Here is a 24,134-nt window from a genome sequence, read left to right on the forward strand (position 1 = left end):
ACCATCTGCTACAATCTAGACTGTGGTTATCTCTAGACTCCTAAACTACACTCTCTATTTTGCAGCAGTTTGGGCTCCTGTCTCTCTTTAACTGTCTCCAACATTTCCCCATCATTACTCTTAGTGATGTCAGTATCCATTCAGTTGATACTTACACTCTGGATTTTAGTTCCTGAACCTTCTCTCCTTTAATGAGTATGTCTCCCACTCTACTTCAGTCACCTACTTCTGTGGATACATAAATAAACACTGTACAATCCCAATTTCAAGACCCTTGCTATTCCTCAAACGTGCCTAGCATGCTCCCCTGTTTAGACTCAGTTCTATCACTACATACATCAGACTGATGTTTTAGTATTCTATTTAAATGTTTCCACTCTTCCCAGATTATACAATCTTTTATTCCTGTTAAATCGATTTCCCCAGAATGCCCAGTCCATTATCACCCCTCCAGACTATTGGCTACTCAACACTGGACAATAAAAAATAATAGATGTTTAGATGTACCAGAATCAAAATCCATGAGAGTACAATCATAGGACTCATAATTTTTACACTCTCCCCATAAGCCAGGCATAGTGGTGTAGGCTTGTAATTCTAGTGACTCAGAAGGCTGAGGTAGCAGGATTGCAAGTTCAAAGCCAGCATCAGCAACTTTGCAAGGCCCTAGGCAGTGTAATGAGACCCTGCCTTAAAAATTAAAATAATAATAATAATAAAGAGTTATTGATGTGGCTCAGTGGTTAAACAGCCCTGGGTTCACTCATGGTAAAAAAAAAAAAAAAAAGAAAGAGAGAAAGAGAGAGAGAGAAAGAAAAAGAAAAGAAAAAGCATATGTTTCAACTTGTTTCTAGGACGCAGGCTAAGGAGGGCTTCCTTCTTGAACTTCCCAGGTTGCCCAGCTCCACTGGTGTGACCGCTCTGCTAATTACGTGATCACTAAGTACTATATCATATTATCATGACGTCTTATCAGGGTTTATTTAATTTTTTTCTTGTAAATTTGTATTCTTCACGTGCCCTATAGTTTACTTCATTGTATATCTGGAATTTGCTGAGAGGACTGATAGTGTTTTTATGTCAGGCACACACAGTATTTGAAGTGATGGATATGTTAACTAACTTGTCTGTGGTGATGATTTCTTTGATGTTTTGAGGTTTGTATTCATGTAAATATCAAATAATAGACCTTAAAAATACACAACTTGTATTTTTCAATTATCCCCCATAAGATTAGCAGGAAAAAAAGATTCACATCTCTGAACACCAGCTAGATTTTACAGGATGACTCAGTTCTATCACTATATACATCAGACTCTGGTGTTTTAGCATTCTATTTAAATGTAAATGAGTTTAGCTTTCCTAAAAGAAATGAAAGATTTTACAATCAGTATTTTCAAGTTGCATCAATGATGATGTCTCCATGTTTGAGTTTTATCACACAGCATGACTACAATCTGAATATTTCTTTCAGATAACAATGAAATAAGAAATACACTAATTTACACACACACACATTGGTTAGAATTGCTTCAGAATCTTTTGTTTACTTGCCTTAGTGCCCTTTCTTTGTAGTTCGACTTTAAGCCTTATTGTGTGTTGACACATTATATTCATCTTTATTTGATAATGAATGGCATAATAACTCATATTGGTAAACTTTGTAAAAAATGTGTTAACTTAATTATAATTAACTATATCTTATTTTTTTCTGAAAATGCAGATTCTGGAATTGTATATCTTTTGTTGCTTTTCTTATGGTGTTTACTTTTCTTGGAGTTTTAATTCCTGCACATACATATTTATATATATCATTTTCTGATATATATTATTCATTAAATATCTACTTCACACTGATTGTTTTAAGGTAAGAATGCTATTTGAATTTTTCCATTTATAGGAAACAGAATAAGTCTTAAGAGTATTTTTAAAATATTAATAATTTTCATACCTTATATTGAACAACTGACTCAAAATTTTCAGTTATCAACAAATTATGCTCAGTATTTTCTCAGTTAAATACTTCATAAAATTTCTGAAAATTAGAAGTAAAAAATTTTTCATAATGTGTTAAGATTATTGAGACAACCACTATTAATATTTGGCATCCATTGTTATTTTTCCTATGAAGTTTCAAGAAGTTAAGCACCTATCATAAATAGAAATCTGTGTTTTTGCTTAAGATATAGCAATTTCTATGAATTAGAATTGAAAATACCTTTTTAAAAATTGTAAGGAAACACTCTTATAAATGACTTTTCTCCTCAAATAATTTTTGTAGCCCCTTTTTTGCAATTTTAAAGGGAAGACCAGTCTGCCCATGCAGTTGATGCAGAGTAGCAAAACTTACTGTAATTGGAATCTCAGCTCCTCACTCAAATTGCTAACATTCCACTTTCATCTAGCAATGTTAGTTGGGTTGCTAACATCAACTCAGCTAGAGCTAAGTAAGTAGAGATTGGCCCCTAATTTTTTTTATCAGATAAAATTAGTGTCAAAAGTAGGAATGCTATGAAACTGAAAGAACGAATAGAAAATTATTAACTAATCTTGGACAGATTTAGCAGTGCTAACATCTAGGAATAAAAAGAAAGGAAGGACATTTTCTTCTCATTGCTTATTTATTGACTTTGTTTTATTTCTTATTGAGATATAGAATACAGCTAAAAAATATCTCCAATTTTTCTTTCCACCTGAGAAAACACCATTCAAGAGTGATGTGAAATGACCCTACCACTTGTTCAGTAGAAAGAAACAAAGATAATAATGTCATTCTCTGAGCATGTCTCGCTATGGGATACCTTTGCCCTCCTTGGATTGCATGCCAACCGTGTGTGAAAGATGGCTCAGTTGTTTCAGAGTTAGCCTCTCCATGGGGAATAGAATGGAATAAAATAGAGTGAAATGGTAAGAAATTTCTATGACAAGAATAACTTTTTCAAAACTGTTTTATCTTTCAGACTTCTGGTTTTTATAATGATGAGTCCCATTTTGTCTCGACTTGGTCATGGATTCAGCTGGCGCTGGGCATTCATAATGGTCTGGAGTGAAATGAAAGGGACACCAAACATAAGCATGGCCCTTCTGGTTGCCTACTCGAACTTTTCTGTTGGAACAGAAAGGGAAAAATCTCAAGTAAAGAAAGTTTCCGTTTCTTATTTGAATATTTTATAAAAAAGTGTTTTCAAACTATGGTTTTGGAGTAAAATAGCTCAACCCTACTTGGGCTGTAGCTATCATGGCAAGATTGGAGAGAAACTGGCAGGCTTCCTGTTCTCTTCTCCATACCAGTTTATGTATTCCTCAGTTCCTTTAGAAGCCTAAAAATGGGTGCATTAGGAAGATTCAAGGAATTAATAAAACTTATAGATCATTTAAAATAGTGCTTGGTATAAAATATCCAATGTTTTAAATTTTCTTTACTCCTTAATATTCACTCAGAAGAGGCAGAAATTTACTTAAAGTTACTTAAAGCCTGAACTTACTTAAAATTAATTACTTAAAGCTCTATTGTTTTCTATAACTTTATAAGGTCACTTGTAGTAATGCTGGGGGCAGGGAAGCATTTTAATTATTAGGAATAGTATCTCTCCCATCCAAGTACTAACCAGGCCCGGCCCTGCTTAGCTTCCCATAGGCATAGTATCTCTAAGGTAGTGTCGCAGATTGTCCAACAGCTCTTCCTCCACAGCATTTCAAGGCAAGATAATTGCAAAGAGTTCTGTGGGAAATTTTAATATATCTGCCATTTTCATTGTGCATGCATAAGTTTTATATAAATCCCAAGTGTAAAGGGAAGCATGCAAATGTAATCTTTATGTGGCTAATTAAATAATAGCTCAAATATTTAAAAATACTAACTCTTTTAACTGTTTTTGAAACCAAATGACCTAATTTTAGATGATCTCCCTCCTCTTTTCAATCTATTTTCACCTGCCTGAATAATCAAAATCAGCTTGACCACTGTGATAGTGAACCCTGCACATGCATCTGGGTTCTAAAATTTTTAGTTTGGCTGGGATTTTCTGTGTGGTTATCAAAAAGTTACTTTTTTCTCACCCCAAAGGCCCGTTTCCTCATTCTAAAGCAGCTAATAATACCAGTGATTTGCTGGTAAGTATTCAACAAGTATGTTCATGTGGGGGCAGAGGTCATAATTTTTAGCATTCACTAAATTTTCGTTTTGTATTCATTCCCATCAACAGAATACAAATCTGCCCATAAGCTTACTGAATATTCAATGATTAGGTCTCATGAGCTGGTAAGAATAAAATCTACCACACCATTATCTCAAAGGGTTTCTATGAGAAATAAAAATTATATGTAAAATTCTTAGGACATTATCAGATAATAAACATGTACCAAATATGAGCAATGATGATTATAGTAGTTTTATTTATAATAATAAAAAAAATTGAAAACAATTTAGAGATCCTTCAGCTGGTAAATGTTCCAATATACTGTTGTGGATCTGTACCATGGAATGCTATTTAGCAATGAAAAAATTATTCATACAAATTATTGATACCTTTTGAATCTCCAGAGAATTATGCTGAGTAAAAAAGCTCATCTCAAAAAGGACAATATTAGCTGATTCAAATTATATAATATTCATTAATGTCAAAATTATAGGAATAAAAATAATGAAACATTTGTATTAATTATCCATGGATATATGACAAATGATCCCCATGTTTAGGTACTTCAAAGAAGAAACATTATCTTGATTTTTGTGAGTCAAGAACCTGGCTGTTGGTAAGATTCTATCCTTGCAGATGGCTGGACTATAAAGGGCCTTGGTTTCTTGCTGGCCATTGGCCAGAAGCCTGCCACAGTTCCTTGTCACTGGGATCTCTCCATAGCTCAGTTCACAATTAAGTAGCTGACTTCCCTCAGAATGAGCAAACAAGAAAGCTAGAAAGAATACTTACTCACAGTTCTGATTTGGGTTTCATTCTCAAACATGAATGAAGTATGCTCAGGAAGAGAGAGAATCTCCAGAGTGATTTCATCAGGCTTGATACAAATTTCTTACCTGCCATGAGCATCTATTAGCATCATACAACCTAGCTTAATTTACATTGGAAAATGCAGAATATATTATAGTAAACTATCCTGAATACTCATTTTGTATATTTCTTTTGAATTCTAGGTACTATTTCATGGAGTGTTGGTATGCTTAATTAATCTGATTATCAATAGATTTATTTTGCCGATGGCAGTTACTAAACTAGGTAAGCACTCCTATTTACTATTCTTAGTGAAGAGAAAAACATTCTAAATATGCTAATGAAATATGCTAACAATAAAAAGTCCATGTAAAGATTAATCAAAGATTTCTAGCTGAAGATGAAATTAAATTTCTATGTAAAGTTATATTGATGGTTCAGGACAATAAGATTGTTTATTTGAAAGGATTAATGATTTAATTTAGTCTAGTGTATCTAAATCAATAGTATAAGTCTAATTATTCAATAACTTTACAAGCCTCCTAAATGATTGGTACTACTCTGACTGGTAGTATTGCAATCTGAAGACAGAAAAGATTTCTGAACTGAAAGATCCTATGTTAAAGTAAAGAGAAACGGTAAATAAGTCAAATAATGTCAGAGTCATCTGTGCATCAAAATAAACAACAAAAAAAGTATTAAATAAAATAGAGAACATAGCAGATGCTAAATTCCTGAGGAAGCTAGAAACTGGGTGTGTTTAAAAACAGAAAAACGTTTGAGGTATTGGATCTTAGAGAATAATGCAGATAATGCCTCACATGTATTCAACTGGCTTATGTGATTATGGAAGCTAAGTGCCGTATCTGCAGCCTGAATGCCTGGGAACTAAGAGAGAGAATGGGGTAAGTTTCAGCCTGAGTTCAAAGGCAGGAGGACACCAATGTCCCAGCTCCAAGACCATGAGGCAGATAGAGAAAGTATAATTCTCCTTTGTTCTGTCTTTATTTCATTCAAGCCTCCAACAGATTGAATTAGTCTCAGTCACATTGGAGAGTCTACCATTTTAAAAGCTATTCTCATCCACAAGCATCCTTACAGACATACCTAGAACATTGTTTAACCAAATATGTAGGCACCCTGTGGTCCAAGCAAGTTAACACAAAAATTGAATCATCTGTTCTTCTGTTTCCTCATCAAATGGGAAAAAAATGACTCACCTGAAAAGATGGTCAAGATAACAAAACAAAAAAAAAACTTAATACATGCAAAGAGCTGAGGTATATTTTCCAGCATAGAGTAAGCACCCAATAAGCATTAGCTCTTATTGTTGTTATTGTATCTTCACTTTTTGTAAGGAGTGTGAATGTTAAAAAAAAAATTGTTAGCATCCCTATTATTAAACAATTTATAATGAATCTTTATTTAATGTCTAAAAACCTTTATTGATAATAAGAACAACAGAAAGCTCTATAATCTATCAAAATGATGGTGTTCTTATTTATGAAATGTGCTCTTTTCATTGAAGGTCTTCGAGATGTCACATCAACAAAATATAAATCAGTTTATTATACATTTCAACATTTTCAAGAGCTAACCAAATCTACAGCATCTGCACTCAAATTTGACAAAGATCTTGCTAATGCTGATTGGAACATGGTTGAGAAGGCAATTGTACTTCAAAATCCATATGCAGTAAGCATGTAATATCTTTCTATTCTCGCAAACTAGATATGATTGTCATTAAGTACAAATCATGTCATAAATACTAATTCATGATTTTGCATATTTGTAATAAACAGAGAAGTTTTATTGGTTATTCCTTGTTTACCATAATAGAAAGGAGGAAATCTTGAGAAATTAAGCGATCACAGTGGGACAAATAAGTCAAAACCCCTTGAACAGCATATTGCATTCCTCTGCAGAGGCAGAGGAGGAGGTCCAAGTTGTAAGTTGGTACAAAGTGGGTGTGTCCTGCCTCTTTTATAGATCTTAGATTTCCTTTGTTCTCATGCCTGCTCCTCCCCTATCTTGCCTACATGATCTAAAAGGTGGGCCAAAAGGTATAGTGATCCAAGGGTAGGAAAGAAACTGCCCAGGGGTACTGGCAGGAAGCTAGCAGCCCAGAGGGTATTCATTAGCAACTTTTTGTAGCAGGAACAGTTCCTTGGAGGCAGGTAACCTTGGCAAGAGAGGAGGAGGAAGGGAAGTGCCCTGAATGCATTAGCATTTTATTTCTTTTTATTTCCAGCCAGTCCCCATCTTCCCAAACCTACCTGATCATTCATTACCTACACTGACTGTCCTTTTGCCCCACCCCCAACCCTCGCCTCATGGTTGTCAAACTATAACTGAAGCAGAATCGTTGAATGAGTTTGTAGCAATCGCTGCCTGCCTCTCCCAGTTCTGATTTGCTGAGTCTCAGTGGTTTGAGAATGTGCATTTCTAACAATTCCCAAGTGCTGCTGTTGTCACGAGGGGACCACATGGAACTACTGGCTTAAAGTATGATCATTCATGTGATAACTTTTGTAAACTTAATAATGCCATGTAAAAGTAAATATATGATATTACTCTTTCCCCTAAGTCTGGGCAAATATTTTACCTCCAGCATTATTGAGCAAACAGTGAGGACTTTTGAGCAAATGATGAGCATAAGAACATTTTTCTGTATCTTCCAGATTTTCTATCATTTTTTTAAACCAAACTAGTGGGAGGATTGTTTGGGGTTTATGCTAAACAATGCATTCATATTCATATATTTTTTGTTACTTTTTAATTTGTGTTTTATTTAGTTAAAACAAGGAGAAACAACAGAATATCAGAAGGTGGTATGTCCAGATTGTAACAAGGAAATAAATGAGACCCTTAATATTGAAGCAATAAAGCTGGCCAACAGGCGCCTCCTGTCAGCACAAATTGTGAGTACTCTATCATACTCATTTATTGACATTTAGGGGCCTAAAGTTATACTGAAAGCCCTCTCTCTTGCTAAAAAGCAAAGAGAAGTTCAGCATTTTCTTAGAAATTTGCTTGACAAAGAAAAGGAAAAGAGGGAAGGAGGGAGAAACTGGGAAGAAGAAAATCTACTCAAATTAGTTTAAGTAAAAGGTAATTTATTATGAAGATTTGTAAATTTCACAATACCAGTGGGCTAACCTTCAGGTGTGTTAGACCATCAGTTCCTTGTCACTGCCTTCTCTAGTTCCAATCCAATTTTTCTTGGAAGGATGCCACCAAGTCCTCTAAAAAATGCAGGTAGAGGGTATCCTATCTTCATCCAAATCTGGCATAAAAGTTATAGACATTCTGTACTAGTAGAATATAAGACAGACGTTGCTATTCAATTACCCATCAGGATCTTGACTATTTGCTGCCACCCATCATCTCAAATATTCATGTTGGGCTTTCCTGTTGTACATGGAGCTATCCAGCATTTATCAGCTCTTCTAGCCACATGGGGATCTAAGAACTGTACTCACTCAGTCTAACCTGGGAAACAGGGGATCTGTTAAGCATGACTGTTCTGTCTTCAGCAATAGTCCTGGTAGGAAACTTGTCTGAAAATCTCTTTTAGGGGGGACCTAAATGACTTCATTAAGCATTTGATGCAGTTTCATGAAGAATGAAACTTATGGGTTGGGGTTGGGGCTCAGTGGTAGAGCATTTGCCTAGCACGTGTGAGGCCCTGGGTTCGATCCTCAGCATCACATAAAAATAAATAAGTAAAATAAAGGTACTGTGTCCAACTACAACTAAATAATAAATATTAAAAAAAAAAGACTGAAGCTTATGCCCACATAGTTTTACTCCTCCAACAAGTTTTCCATTTGTACCAAATTAGGTATTGCTGTTGGCTAGGCAATAGTTTCCTACCACATAGCTTCACAGGGGAAAAGTCACCTTTCTTGCTCTACCCTCTCTTCTAAATCCAATGCTGCAGGGGGCATGAGTCTGTGAGGTGAGTGGACAAAAGCCATTCATTCATCAGGTTTCCCTGGGAAACCATCTCTGAGCAGCTTCTAAAACAAAGACAAAGGGCTGGGCTGTCTGAATACAACAAGCCAGCAGGAATGAGAGGGAAAAATTGTCAGTGGGAAGGAAACAATGGAACAGGCTAGACAAGCAACCAGACCAGAATTCCAAAATAGAAGAGGATTTAGAAACAATGGAGTAGGGCTAGTTCTGACATAACACTGGGTGAGTTTGACTAACCCTTCTAGTCAAATTCATGTGTGGCTTCCTTAAGCGAAAATAATTGCTCTCTTTTCTTAGGAAAGCAGAAAGGGAAGTTTGCAAAAACTTCCTCCATAACTGCAAAAAAAAAAAAAGTGATAGAATAATGGAAAAGTTCATGCAATTTGCTATAGAATTTAGGAAGTAGAAATCACTACTCTGTTTTTTGTTTTGTTTTGTTTTTTTACAAGCCAAAACATTTGTAGTGAGATTGAAAAGAAAACCTTAGGAGAATACGAACATCACATCATGAAAAAAAAAAAAAAAAAAAATCAACCACTAATTACATAATCTTTACCTGCCCAAATATGCTATTCATACTAAATGTTACCCTCAAAATCTGTAAAGGTGACTCTTTTCAGACCACTTCTCAAAATGTTCACAGTTGGCCCTTCCCTTTGTGCACGGAGCCATCACCCATTTCTCACTATCATATCATCCCTGAAAGCCCACACCTCAGCCTTTATCTCACTTCACCTTGGACTTGAACTGGTTCACTGTGTTCTCCTCTACAAATCTACTACTCAGATTTGTAGAGACATCCATTTTGATCTCTCTCATGTCTCATTTGACTTTTCTCCAAATATTTACCTCTACTTCTCCACATAATATAATTGCTAGCTAATTTTCCTAATAACCCTTCTAGTCAAACTCATGACCAAAGGCTCTGCCACTACTACAATCCATTTCCCACCCCACCTTACTGTCACACATATTTTGTGCATATGTAGCATATGTATACATACACAGAATTTTTCCAATCTTAAAAGTATGTCATTTTGTTTACTGTTATCTTTGTACATGACGTTATTGAATTTTACCTTTTAGTAGAAGTCATTTACTTCCAAGGTAAATCCGATAGTGAACCAGGGCAGAATCCCAAAGGTATGATCTGTCATTAAACTGTTCACCTTTAATGAATAGCATAATGTGTAGCACAGAATTGGTGTTAAGTTAACGTTTGCTCAATTGATTAGTGGTGATTATGAGAACAAACAGATTGTCTGTTTTGCCATCTCAATTTTGCTCTGCTTTGCCATCTCTCTTGACACTTTAATTTTCTCTCCTTGCCTGCTTTCCTTCCTTCCTTTTTTTTTCTTTTGTATAGAGATGTTTGTTTTATTCTAACTATCATGCTGATTAGTTATACCTTTTGTTTCTTTAGGTAAACCAATTTAAAATATATCTAACTTTATGTCAGAACATGTTATAAAACATTAATACTTATGTATCTATAGCTTTTAATTAAAATGCCAACTACAGCTCTTCGTATAGATATATTTTCCCATTTCCTTTTTCTCAATATTGCTATGACTTTATTTTTTAAAAGGCAAAAAGAAACAATGTCCTGGGCACAGCACCAGTGGCCAAGAATACAAAGATAAATTTCATTCAGTGTTCTAAAACAACTTTGTTACTCCTCTTTTAATTTTAACTTTTATATTTTATAATTTTATTCTAACAATCATGCTCATTAGTTATTTTATAAACAAGTCTTTTATAGATGTTCTTTCTTAAGCATTATATTCTTCAACATTCAATTTGATTTTATTTTATAATTGTACTGATTATTTGTAACAACATTTCCAATTGAGAATATTTAAAAATTTACGTTTTAATGGTTTGGCTCATGCTTTTGGCCTAACATTGGAGAAAAAGCAATTTGATTAGTAAGTGTCTAAAGATGATTTAGATCTGAAACTATGAGAGCTGCATCTAACTAATGATATGTTCATATAAAAATAATGCAGTGATAAGTATGAAATCAATAAATTAATAGTTATGAAATTAAATATAGCCTTTTTTCCTGCTTGAATGGTTGTAAAATTTTTTCCTTGTCACTTAAAAAATTTATGAGGTCTTTAAATCACTTCCCGATTTTTTTCTTTCTTTTTTTTTGAGTGTGGGGGTTGTACCAGGGATTGAACTCAGGGACACTCAACCACTGAGCTTACATCCCCAGCCCTATTTTGTATTTTATTAGAGACAGGTTCTCCCGGAGTTGCTCAGCGCCTCGCTAAATTGCTGAGACTGGCTTTGAACTCTTGATCCTCCTGCCTCTGCCTCCTGAGTTGCTGGGATTACAGGTGTGTGCCACCACGCCTGGCTCAGATTTCTTAGTCATTTCCAAAAAATATAATATTCAAGAAGCATCAAAACAAATGCAGAAGGACTTCATTTCAAGTCTTGCTATTGTCATTAGTTCGATGTGTACCTCAGGACTACTCCTTTTAGTCTTTATGCTCCCATTTATGGAACAGGAGAAGAGTTTTATTCAACTATATGAATGGGGTAGTTTTCCTATTTTCTCTTTTAGTGGTTTCATCACTGATGTATAGGAATGCGTTTGAATAATAGGTGTCGATTTTATATCCTGCTACTTCACTGAATTCATTTATTCTAGAAGTTTTCTGGTGAAATTTTTTGGACCTTCTAGATACAGAATTATGTCATCATCAAATAATGATAGTTTTTCTTTACCTATTTGTATCCCTTTAATTTCTTTCTTCTAAGTGCTCTGGCTAGATTTACAAGGATGATATTAAATAGAATCGGTGAAAGAGGAACTTCTTGTCTTGTTCCAGTTTTTAGAGGGAATGCTTTCAATTTTTCTCCATTTAAAATGATGCTTGTCTTGGGTTTAGCATATATAGCTTTTATGATGCTGAGGAATGTTCTTACTATCCCTAGTTTTTTTAGTGTTTTGAACCTGAAGGAGTACTGTATTTTGTCAAATGCTTTTTCTGCATTGAGATGATCATTTTTGTATCTGTATTTATCAGGGATATTGGTCTGAAGTTTTCTTTCCTCATTTACAATAGCCTCAAAAAAAAAAAAAAAAATACCTGGGAATCAATCTAACAAAAGAGGTGTAATGCCAGGGTCCTGCCCTAGTGGGGTCCAGGGAGTCCTGAAGGATGAGTGGCGTCGGCAAAAAGATGAGATAGGAGTCGTTCCGTTGGAGCAATCTCCAGAGAGAGAGCTAATGCAGCTTTCCCTGGGTCATCTTTTATTGCATTTTTTCTCATCATTATAGATTCAGAATACGTCATTGATTATACAATTTAAAACTTTTGCCAAGACAATTTAAAACTTTTCCTTAAACATAATTAGGGGTACAAAAAATGTAACTTTAATTTACATTTTTACAGGATATGACCTTTAGTTATGTAATTATTAAAAGTACAGAATCATTAATAAAATGCATCACTAATTTACATTTTTCAGATTTCCCCAAGATTTACTATTTTCCCCCAAGATATGCTATTTTCTTATTAACTAATGCCAAATTACGTAACCAGACTCTAAGTCTCCTAACCTATCATTAACCTTTAAGTTTAAAGTACACCTTTACTTTAAAATTCCCATCTAAAAAAGTCCCCTTAAATCTTATACTTAAAATATCCTAAAGTTTATAAATCATTCTTAAAACATATCAGAAACCCATACGACTAAGAACTTAAGAATTTCTAAACCAAAAATCTAAATAGGATAATATTTCTAACATTATTCTAAAAATATATCTTATGAAGCTACTTTAATTAATTCCTAAATTTATTCTCATAAAACTGGTTGAGCTACTTTCTCAAAGAGTTTCTTTGTTTCTCAGTCAAGGTGCACTAGTTCTCATATCTTTATAATCTTTCTCAATAGAAAGTAAGTTCTAAACATCAATCCACTTTCCACCAATATTAACTATGCTCATCATAAATTCCTATGTAAAGTAAAAAAGGGTTTATAAAAAGAGAAGAATATATCTTTATATGTTTTAACTTTCCTAAGTGTATAATATAACTTTCCTCAATCAAGAATGAGACGACATATGGTGGGCTTTGTAAAATAAGCATAATGATTAGGTTTTCTAAGAGGCCGGAAATATGGGCTTGGGTTCTAGTTGATATAATCAATGTGGTGCCTAAAATTCTCATGACCTTTCAGAAAATGATTGTTGTCCATTATCAGATTTTTCCTCAATGTACTGAGATAGAAGAACAGCCTTCTACTTTGTCCTTGATATGCTGAGGGGTAGTAGAACAGCCTTCAAGGCATGAACTACCTGTTATGTTCTAGCCATCTGAAATTTAATTTGTTTGGCATTTAACAAACTTATGCCTCCTGTCAGAAACATAAGCATGAAAATGAAAGTCCCAATTACATAAAAAAGGTCCATCTATTGGACAATTATGTTATATGCATGTATGACTATGCCACAAAGAACTCCACTATTCTGAATAATTATTATGTATAATTAAAAAAGATTGTGCTTTGCAAAGCAGTATCGGTCCATTTTATCTTTACAATAGACTGCACAGAGCAGAGTTCTGATTGGAAATATTTAGGGAAGTGAAATTAAATAAAGCTGTAAACCAGAATCACTCTAATACGTTAGGATTTCCAAGAGTCTTTTTTTTTTTAAGTATCAAATATGCATTATGAACTTTTAAATGGGAATACAGCTTCCAGCCATTCTCAGATTTATTTGGGCACAGAACTTCACTGATTTTTTTGGAAACTTGGTTAACAACCAGCAATAGGTCTTTTGGTGATAGCTTGTTCCACCCGAAGCTCAGGTCTTACCTTCTGTGTTGATCTGATGGTCTGGACTTCATAGAAAGATGCTCTATGTAAACAAACTGGATTATCTGGGGATTTTGACTTCTTTTTCAAAGATTATCTTTTCATATGGAAAATAATAAGTTGTCATTGTCTTCCATGCTATCCAATATTTCTTTTTTTTTTTTTTAAGAGAGAGTGAGAGAGAGGGAGAGAGAGAACTTCAACATTTATTTTTTAGTATTCGGCGAACACAACATCTTTGTTTGTATGTGGTGCTGAGGATGGAACCCGGGCGGCATGCATGCCAGGAGAGCGCGCTACCGCTTGAGCCACATCCCCAGCCCCACTATCCAATAATTTTAATCAATGTTTCTTTTAGGCGAGCTACCAAAGACAATACAAGAATGAGACTCTGTCCCAGAGTGCAGCCCAGGTGTTGGTTGGTGCAGCAGGAAGCTTTGGTGAAAGGAAGGGAGAGTAAGTATGTGTTAAGAGAGGCCTCCTATCTTAAGCCAGGGCATGTAGGAAATTATGCAAGTGAGTTTTCCGGCTTTTGTATGGTAACTCAGGTTCATGTGTGAGTACAAGGCACTGCCTGTTAGGCAAAATCACCTGCTTCCACTTTGCCAAGCTTGCTGCACTTGTTCATGCCTGTGCTTTTGTACAAGCCGCTCCTTTTGAACAAAATGCTCTCCTCTTCCTATTTTTGGCCCCTACCCCAAAGTTAAGCTGTGGTAAATTACTTTATCTAAGACCGTTTGAATGCTTAAGAGCACAGCGTTCCTTCATCTCCACATGCACATCTTCCCAAAGCACAAGTGGCACTTCAAACATCATCTATTAATATTCAACATACAAATTTTGGAATATATGATATTTTTTACTTATATATGTCAGAGACATGCATTGAATGCTAATATGTGCAAAGCTGCATGTCAGACATTGTGGGGAATATCATGATTAGTAAATTGATGTTCCAGCTTCTAGAGAATGTCTGTTGATGGAACTTGCTTCTTTGCTGAGATGTCTGAGAGCTGACTTTGCTATTTATTAACCATTCCCATAATAGCTCCTTGGGTTGGGGTGTCCTGTGACCAGAAAACAAGTTTAAGCATAGAAAGAGTAGAGGATTTACACAAAGGTAGCATGGTCTATGCTAAAAGTCTATAAAATTGCTCAAGAATAATGTATAGTTTATTGTGTGCTGTGCCAGACACATTGTTTAACACTAAACGCTCAAGGTCACTCCAGGTGAACTGGGCTGACACGAAATAGTCACCCAGAGACAGAGAAATACCTTTTTCTTTGGGTCTTGTGATGGCTCCTCTGACCTTAGGGATCCGTGGAAAAGAGAGAGAGCAAGGAGCACTTGCTGAACCCTTTCAGTGGGGAGAAGCCATTCAAATAAGGCAAGGGGTCAGGTTTCAGGGACTTGAGTCTAGCTTCCTGATGTCTGCTGTCAGCTGATTGACTGTCATCTAGGAAGGCCATGCCCATCTCATGAGCTGTGTGGGGATCAGAGGCAGAGCAAATGAAAAGACCAGAGTAAGGCCCGCCCAGAGGGGCAACATTGACTCAATTCACTCTGTGCACTCAATGCTCATAGTTCACACACACACAGCCCATGGCTGGCTTGCCACATCTCCACATTCTCATGGCTCAAGGCTAAGGGCACTCGGTTCCTATGTGGCAGCTCCTGACACTTTAGATGCATTATTTATTTTTGAAAAATTATATGAGAGAAGTGCTATTATTATCTTCAAGATGCGTGGAAGAAAACGAAGCATAAGATTTTAGATAACTTACTCATGGTCTTTTGTATAATAAGGCAAGGTGCCTCACCATCCAGTTAGAGACATCATCCTGTTCTCTACATCATGTCTAAAGAGTGAACATGTGATGCAAAATATGAATTCAGGAGCCTGCATTACTTAGAAATTTGGGTTGTAAATGATCACATAAGAACTCATGAAATCATCATAGCTTAACTTAGATACGAATTATTTTAGGAGGGTTTCCTGCTTCTCCAGAACTCTGTTAAATGCCCCCCTTTGAGAGTGTCTCTGTGGCAACACTCACTACACTTCAATATAATTGTTATGGGCAAGTTTTATCTCTCTTGTTTTTTGGGTAAACCCCTAAGTATAAAATTGATATTTAATTTCTTGAAGTACCACCACATTATGTCAAAGGCAGAGACTAGTAAATTCACAGCAAACAAAATGGATGTTCAATAGATATTTTTTTTTTTTCAAATAGTGAATGGATCAAATCACCTCTACACTCAAGATTCTCCACGTAACTAACACATTATTGTATTGAATTTTGGAGAATCAAATGACATCATTCTTTTCCATTACATTAATATCCCTCTAGTAGAGAAATTGCACACATTTCAAAGTGAGAGCATTTTAATCAATAGAGAGGACAAGGTCCACCTTTAAATTCAGGTTTGATTGCCCTTCCAGAAGCCAGAGGACAAGCTTGGGCCTCAGGCCCATTTACCCAGACCTTCATCACCTGTCTGATGAAGGCAGTGAGGGTTTCTGGTCAACAGCAGGGAAATTTCTTATAAAACCAAAAGGGCTGACTGAACAAGATCAAGCCACAACACAGGGATCTGACCCTTCTCAGCACAAACCGTGCAGATAATCTGAAGCAGCGCTCCCAGAAAGTCTTTTGGGGTCCTTCATAGCACTGACCTTTCCATTGTAATTTGACTCGTTGCCCTAAAGGTAAAACAAAAGAGATAAATGTGTGAGATGGTCCAGCTACTTTATATATACATCTTTATATATATATCCTCATTTAACTATCTTAGTCTGACAGGATATTTTTACCCCTAGATTGTAAGTACATGTTTGTGAGTTTATGTGTTTATGTGTTCACTGCCATATCAGACAGTAGGAAATCCACAATGAAAACCAAGGTGAATCTGAATCCTGAATATTTGAATGATATTCTCTTCCTGGGCCTTGAACTCTCTGCTCTTTTAAACCAGGAATCCCCAATTTTTGTGTGCTCTTTCTTTAATGAGTGAGTCTGACAACCTAACTTCATAATTGTGTATCTACTTGAGTCTATGATTTCATGACTTTCATCCGTACTCATGAAAATGTCTCATTCACAGATATCACTGCATAAAATGTTTTTCCTGCTTTCTGACAACACTGTATTAAATTTATCTCAACCTGTTTAAAGCATATTTAAAGATATCTCTCTCTCTCTCTCTCTCTCTCTCTCTCTCTCTTTTTAGATATATGACTCCTGAGACAATAAAGCATTATTCTGAAAGCAAAAAACTACTTAGCTTCCTTAGAAAAGTACTGCTCAATTGGGTATACAATACTAAGAAAGATAAAGGGATTCCATCAAGGTAAATGCTTTTGAGACTTATAAGAAATGCGCTTTATGTTTTTTTGAAATTCCCTTTTCATTCTCTTTTTAATTATAACCTAAATACTTTGAAAAATATTTTTAAGTAGCTTAAAACTCTTTTTTTTAATTGAGATAAATCTCATATAACATAAAATTAACCACTAGTTATTTTCAAGTGTACAATTCAATATTATTTTGTACAATCATAGTGTTGGACAACCATCAATTCTGTCAAATTCTGTAACAGTTTCATTAACCCAAAAGAAAGCCAATATTCATTTAGCAGTCATTTTGCATTCTTTCCCTTCTTTCTCCAACTCCCAGATAGCACTAAATTATATTCTTTTGCCTGCTCTGAATTTTAATAGAATCATCCATGGGTAGCCTTTTATTTCTAGCTTCTTTCACTTACCATAATGTTTTCATGCACATGAATGTAGTATGTATCATTAGCATAAGGTTCATCCACTTTGTAGTTTATATCAATATTTTACTCCTTTTTGCATCTGAATGATATTCCATTGTGTGGAATATAATTTTTTTAACCCATTCATCTGATCATGGACATTTGGACTGTTTCCACCTTTTGGCTAGTATAAATAGCACTGTTATAAATATTTGTGTACAAGTATTTGTTTGAATGTTTGCTTTCCATTCTTTAGATAATTTTATATTTAATTTCTTGATAATTTTACATTTAGCTTCTTGAGCTACCACCAAATTGTTTTCCACAGCTGCTAAACAATTTTAATATTAGAAAGTATGAGTTCTTCAACTCTATTTTTTCTTTTTCAAAACTGCAGTAGTTATTTGAAATCTCTTGAAACACCATATGAATTTTATGATTATCCTATCTATTTCTTCAGAAAAAAATCACTGATATGTTCATAGGGGTTGCATTGAATCTGCAAATGCATTGAATCCATACGTTGCTGGCTGTAGTATTATAATTTAGCAATATTAAACCTTCCAATCCATGAAAATGGAATGGAATTTCTCTCTTTAAAAAATTTAGACCCTTAATTTCTTTTAGTAGTATATTGTAGTTTTCAGAGTATAAATTTTTGGTTAAATGTAATTTTAAGTATTTATTCTTTTTAATGCTGCTTTAACTAGAGTTGCTTCCTTAATTTCATTTTCAGATGGTTTATTCCCAGTGTATATGCCATATAAAAATTAAGATAATTGTATTTCTTTTTTTTTTTTAATTTGTATGCCTTATATTTCTTTTCTTAGAACTGATGGGCAGGAATATTGACCCTGTTTCTCAACAGGAGTTTCAAAAAATTTGTGGCTACTTTAATCTATCACACTCAAATGGCAAATGTTTACATTTGTATTGCATACCTTTAAGAGCTTTTAATACTGATTTACGCTACAACTCTTCTGAGTAATCATTTCTATTGATTAAATTTGAAAAAAAAAAAAGAGATTTGAAAAGCTAGTATTGGCAGTCCCTGTATTCTTTAAATATTATCGTTCCTAGGTAAGTAGTGGTACAGATTCTGAAGTCAGGGGTCTCAGTTTAGAATCCTAGCTGCATGGTTTATTAGCCAAAAGAGCTTTTCAGGCCTCAGTCTCCTTGATCTGGGGATGGCTAAGAAATTATGTGTGTCAAAGGGCCATTTAGATGAACAGTTAACTAGAGAGACACTTTTCTAAAGAGAACCTGGTTATGAAAGAGATTTGATCAATTACTATGTGATTATTTCTTCAGATCCCTGAGGGCACATATACATAACTATCAGGTCAAATGTTCACGTGGATCCACTATCCTATTACAGCAGGAGTGGCCAAGTGGCCAAGTGGAACCAATAAACAAAATAGTAAGTAAGAGGCAATATAGTATTCCAAGAGGAATGAAGAAGTTTACATAACAATAAAGATTTAAAGGAAATATGAATAGCCCTATAGTCTCTATTTTTTTCTCCTTCAAAATTCACTTATCTGACACCAACAAGACAGATTATAATCAACCATAAATTTAAACAAAAGGTATCACAAGTGCAATTCTGTGCCAATACAGCTTTGCTGCTGGAGGAGATCAAGAACAACATTCTGGAGAGCGGACCAAGAAGGGCAGATGTGTTGCTGTCATGACGTTAACAAGGCTTACCTTGGCTCCTTGCACATGCAAGCATTGCTTAAGGCTTTGGAGGACCCTGGCAATGTTTTTGTATTCAAAAATGTCATTTTCTTTTTTTTCAAATAGAACACAAAATTATAAAGAGCTTCTGCTTCATAACGCAAATGTACCCCTGAGAATGGGAAAATAATCCTGCATTATTTGATTTATTAATCAATCATATCATTTAATTTTAAACAATAATATATTATTATACTACTTGAAAATATTTTTAAGTATTATTATTATTATTGTTATTATTGTATAAAAAGAGTAAATTTTCTCATCCACAGTTTTACTCTTTAGTATTATCCTTGGTATGAAAACTATTTTTTAAAGCACATCACCATTTCAAAAATTTTTGATAAGATTTGGGTCCATTCTGTTCTAACACCACACATCTCAGACTTTCTTCCCAATTTTATGCCTGGACAAGGTAAGATGTTTATATAAATTCTTTTTTAAAGCAGATTACAGAAAGACATATACATGCTATAATTCCTTTATGTTCATAATATAGGTAAGAGGAATTCTTATTGTTTTATTTAAAAAATATTTTCAGTTTGAATTATCCATGGCTTATTCCAAAAGCATTTCTATTAAATGTTAAATAAAAGTTAATGAAAGGTGAGAAAAGAAGGAAAGTGAAAGGGAAAACTAAACTCAAGAGATTAAGCAGAAGAGGAAATTAAAAGGACAATGTCTGAGTCAGGATGACAATATTAAGCCAGTGGTGGCTGCTTTTCAGACTTAAGCATGGTGCTATGGCTACTAAGAGCAGAACTGAGTGTATAATGAACACTATTTAACATAATCCTCTTGTCAGATAAAACTCTCTCTTTATTTTACAGATATTGCTTTCTTCGTCTATGCCATAAAATAGTATTCACTGATGAATTTGAGTATATTGGATACCTTGTGGTACTAATGAATATATTTCCTATTATAATATCTTGGATATCCCAGTTAAATGACATCTATGAGCATGAAATAAGATTCACTAACTACTATTTTCTTGCATTTTATATTCTAGAGGATCTACTTAAGGTAATATAAAATTTATGTGTGTGAATTCGTTATGTTTAATGAGACTTTTTAAACACTAACTACAGACAATTTTCTAAAAGAGTATATGAAATTTTCCTTCTCAAGACAGACTTTATTTTTTAAAGATGGTGTTTAGGGTGACTCAGTAGTAAATATGCATGCTTATAGCATTGATTCCATATTGCAAAAAATCAATTTTCACCAGTATAAGTCCAAGAGACACAGTTTAAATAGTATTATGAATGTTCTTAAACTCAGCAAGGTATTAAGCAGATGGATGTTCATTCTATTATTTTTATACTTTATATTTTTATTATATACAGATAAACAAATGAATAGATAATGTGACAGATTTTTTATACTTGAAAAAAGTCATAGCTGGATTTTTAAATGCAAGGACAGCAATATTCTGTCATATGGATCTACAAGTTGTAGTATAAAACATTTTTCACCAGAAGATTTAAATAAAATAAATGCATATGATGTTTGGACAAAATAAATAAATCTCAAATCTTGGCTGTAAAATTTAAATGCTGTTGCAGAGTCATAGTAGTGGAAAAGAGTGGATTCAAATCCAATCACATAGTGCTTGGTAAATTCCAAGCTAATCAGAAAGAACATAGGGGGTATCAGAATTAAAAGGAAATTAAGCAATTGGGGTTAGGTTTAATAGTGGGTAAAGAGTACCCTAACATCATTTAACACACATTGTGGTGAAAAAAACATTAAGCTAGAATGCAGTCAACCTTGCCTCTGATTTTAGTTTTCTGTGATGAGTTGTAAGCTATTCATCAAGTTACTGAACTTTTCCCAACCTTAATTTCCTCTACTATAGAAAGGCAGGGTTACTAAATGATATATGAAAATGCCTCTGGATCCAATAATAGATGCCTCTTTTAAAAAATATTTATTTGTTAAATGCTTCTATCCGTCTTTGTACTTTACCAAGTTTGAGCTGCTGCCCTAGCTATAGTTGGCTTCCTACCAGTCAAGCTTAGTTAAGTATCAGAACTGGACTGTAAAGACATCATTGTACTTTATGGAGATACCGAGAGGAAACTTCCTCTGTGCAATCCTTGTCTCTACCTTCAACTGAACTTCAAATAGTTACCTCCAGAATCAAATGATTCTTAACTCAAGAATCATTCTTACTACTCAATTTGCACCCTGGCACTTGTTTCTCTCTCTCTCTTTTTTTTTTTTACCCTTTTTTCTATTGATTTCAGCTCTGCCCCTTTTCATCCTGTCTTTCAAAATCTCCATTATGTTCATAACAACTATAAAGGCACCAGTTACTGCTTTCTTCATCTATTTCAAATCCTTGCATTACAAGATTTCAAATCCTTACATTAATTCCGTAAGCATTTTTGGCTGTTTGTTTTACATTAAGGGACCATGACACACTGTGTATTTGCATGAATTTGTCTGTCTTTTCACTGCTGCCCCTTGTTTCCAGGGACATTTTATAAATCTGCTTCTTTCTATCTATGCCTCTACTTGATGACCCATTCTAAGTCAATGAGTGCCCCTTTACAGACTGCATTGCTGAACCTGTTGGGCTTTGTTTTTCGGTGGCATTTTAGATATTCAGACTCTTAGATGCATCAGAGAAAAACCTAACTGGTGAAATTTTGGGGGGGGGGTGTTTTTTTGCGTATTTATTTATTATTTTATTTTATTCTTTTTTACCATACGATTTATTTTTATTTTTTTAGTCATACATGACAGCAGAATGTATTTTGACATATAATACATACATGGAATGTACATACATCAATCATAATGTCTATTCTATTCTGCTGCCCTTCCTATCCCTCCTACTCCTCCCCTCCTCTCCCATCCTTTCTCTCTATCCAATCTAATGTGACACACTTTTTTTTTCTTTTTCTCATTCCAACATCATATATGTATTCTGTATAACAATGAGGTTCTCCTTCCATCTTCCGTGCAACTCCCCTTCTCCCTCTTTTTCCCTCCCACCTCTCTTCCCTATTTAGTGCTAGTCTTCTTCTCATACTCTTCCTCCCTATCCCATTTTGAGTCACCCCCCTTATATCAGAGAAGACATTTGGCATTTGTTTTTTAGGGATTGGCTAACTTCACTTAGCATAATCTGCTCTAATGCTATCCATTTGCCTGCAAATGCCATGATCTTGTTATTTTTTAGTGCTGAGTAATATTCCATAGTGTATAAATGCCACATTTTTAAAATCCATTCATCTATTGAAAGGCATCTAGGTTGGTTCCACAGTCTAGCTATTGTGAATTGTGCTGCTATAAACATTGATGTGGCTATGTCCCTGTAGTATGCTCTTTTTAGGTCTTTTGGGTATAGTCCGAGAAGGGGAATAGCTGGGTCAAATGGTGGTTCCATTTCCCTAACTGGTGAAATTTAAGGTATTGTGGAAAATGATGTAGTAAAATTGAAACCATGACCATGTAATTTCTTCTTAAATCAACAGATGGCAGCAATGAGGAAGGACTATTTTTCACATACCTGGAATATTTTTGAGTCAGTAATTTCATTGATTGGCATCATAGATATAATACTTACTGAGACACATTTCATTAATTATTATTTGAATTTCATTGAAGCCAAAGTGGTCTTTATGAAAATAGTTCGACTCCTTCGCATATTACGCATTTTGAAGGTAAAGAGCCAGTAAATCATTCAATTTCAGATTTCTCCTGTTTCATGAAATGTGGCTAAAATCAATTTACTTATGGCAACCACTTTCTATTGGGTTGTTTAGATCTTAAATTTTAGCTCCCTTTGATGAATCAAGTTTTATAACATTTTATGTTATGAATAATTAAATTAGGGCTGGGCTTGTGGCTCAGTGGTAGAGCACTTGTCTGGCATGTGTGATTCTCAGCACTACATATAAATAAATAAAGATTAATCAATGACTAAATATAAGAAGCAAGAATAATAATTTAATTAAATTAGAAATTAGTTTATCATGTGAAAGTATAGACATACTCATCACAGCTTTTCCTTTTAACAGAGAGCAGATGAAAAATTCCATACTAATACAAGTTAACCTTGAAATAATTTTTCTTTTTATAGATACAAGAAGATGAAAGATAGAGATAAAAAAACAACATTTACTCAAAATAGTCACAGGAATAAAACAAATAGCATACATTCACACAAATTAAGAACAAAAACTACATGTGCCATGTTATATACATTCATAGCACTGTTATAGAGTGGTATCAAAAATGACCTTTGATTATCGAAAATGTGCTTCTTTTTTTGGTACTAGGAATTGAACCCAGGGGCACTTAACCACTGAGCCACATCCCCAGCCCTTTTTTATATTTTATTTGAGACAGGGTCTCACTAAGTTGCTTAGGGCCTCTCTAAGTTGCTGAGGCTGACTTTGAACTTTTCTTGCCTCAGCCTCCAGAGCTGCTGGGTTTCCAGGTGTGCACCACCACACCTGGCTCTAAATCATGTTTCTATAACAAGTATGATGTGTGGTTTTCATTTTTTGTATGATTATTTCAATGACATGAAACTCCATGACAAGACATGTAAGGATATATGGACGCAGATATAATTTCTCTGGTTCTTTTGCTATTCGTACACAGGACATGAACCCATTTAAGCACTGTGTGACATGCTAAGCTAAATAGACCAATTTTATCAAGAGTTTAAGATAACATTATAGAGTGCTTATAACTTTTATTTTGCTACTGAGAGGCATAAATCAAGTAGGTTAAAAGGATGCAGTCAATACTTTAGTATTCTATGGAATAGTAAGTAATGCTAGTGTGCAATCTAACCCAAGGAAGGCAAGTCTAGTCTATTTTAACATCTGTTAGTTCTTTCTGAT

At 34.5% G+C, this 24,134-nt stretch overlaps 1 protein-coding gene across 1 annotated transcript in view; it reads left to right on the forward strand.

The window, feature by feature from the left end:
- The window catches only part of Slc9c1 (solute carrier family 9 member C1), a 59,658-nt gene that overhangs the window by 18,537 nt on the left and 16,987 nt on the right, over positions 1–24,134 (forward strand). The window contains exons 8-16 of the mRNA XM_076867021.2: positions 1,724–1,867; positions 2,961–3,135; positions 5,153–5,234; positions 6,478–6,644; positions 7,745–7,870; positions 14,122–14,219; positions 16,999–17,118; positions 20,097–20,292; positions 22,755–22,943. Coding sequence (XP_076723136.1) covers positions 1,724–1,867; positions 2,961–3,135; positions 5,153–5,234; positions 6,478–6,644; positions 7,745–7,870; positions 14,122–14,219; positions 16,999–17,118; positions 20,097–20,292; positions 22,755–22,943 — 1,297 coding nt within the window. The remainder of the gene's footprint in view (positions 1–1,723; positions 1,868–2,960; positions 3,136–5,152; positions 5,235–6,477; positions 6,645–7,744; positions 7,871–14,121; positions 14,220–16,998; positions 17,119–20,096; positions 20,293–22,754; positions 22,944–24,134) is intronic.

The sequence above is a fragment of the Callospermophilus lateralis genome, chromosome 10 (assembly GCF_048772815.1).
Source record: "Callospermophilus lateralis isolate mCalLat2 chromosome 10, mCalLat2.hap1, whole genome shotgun sequence".
NCBI classification, from domain to species: Eukaryota; Metazoa; Chordata; class Mammalia; order Rodentia; family Sciuridae; genus Callospermophilus; species Callospermophilus lateralis.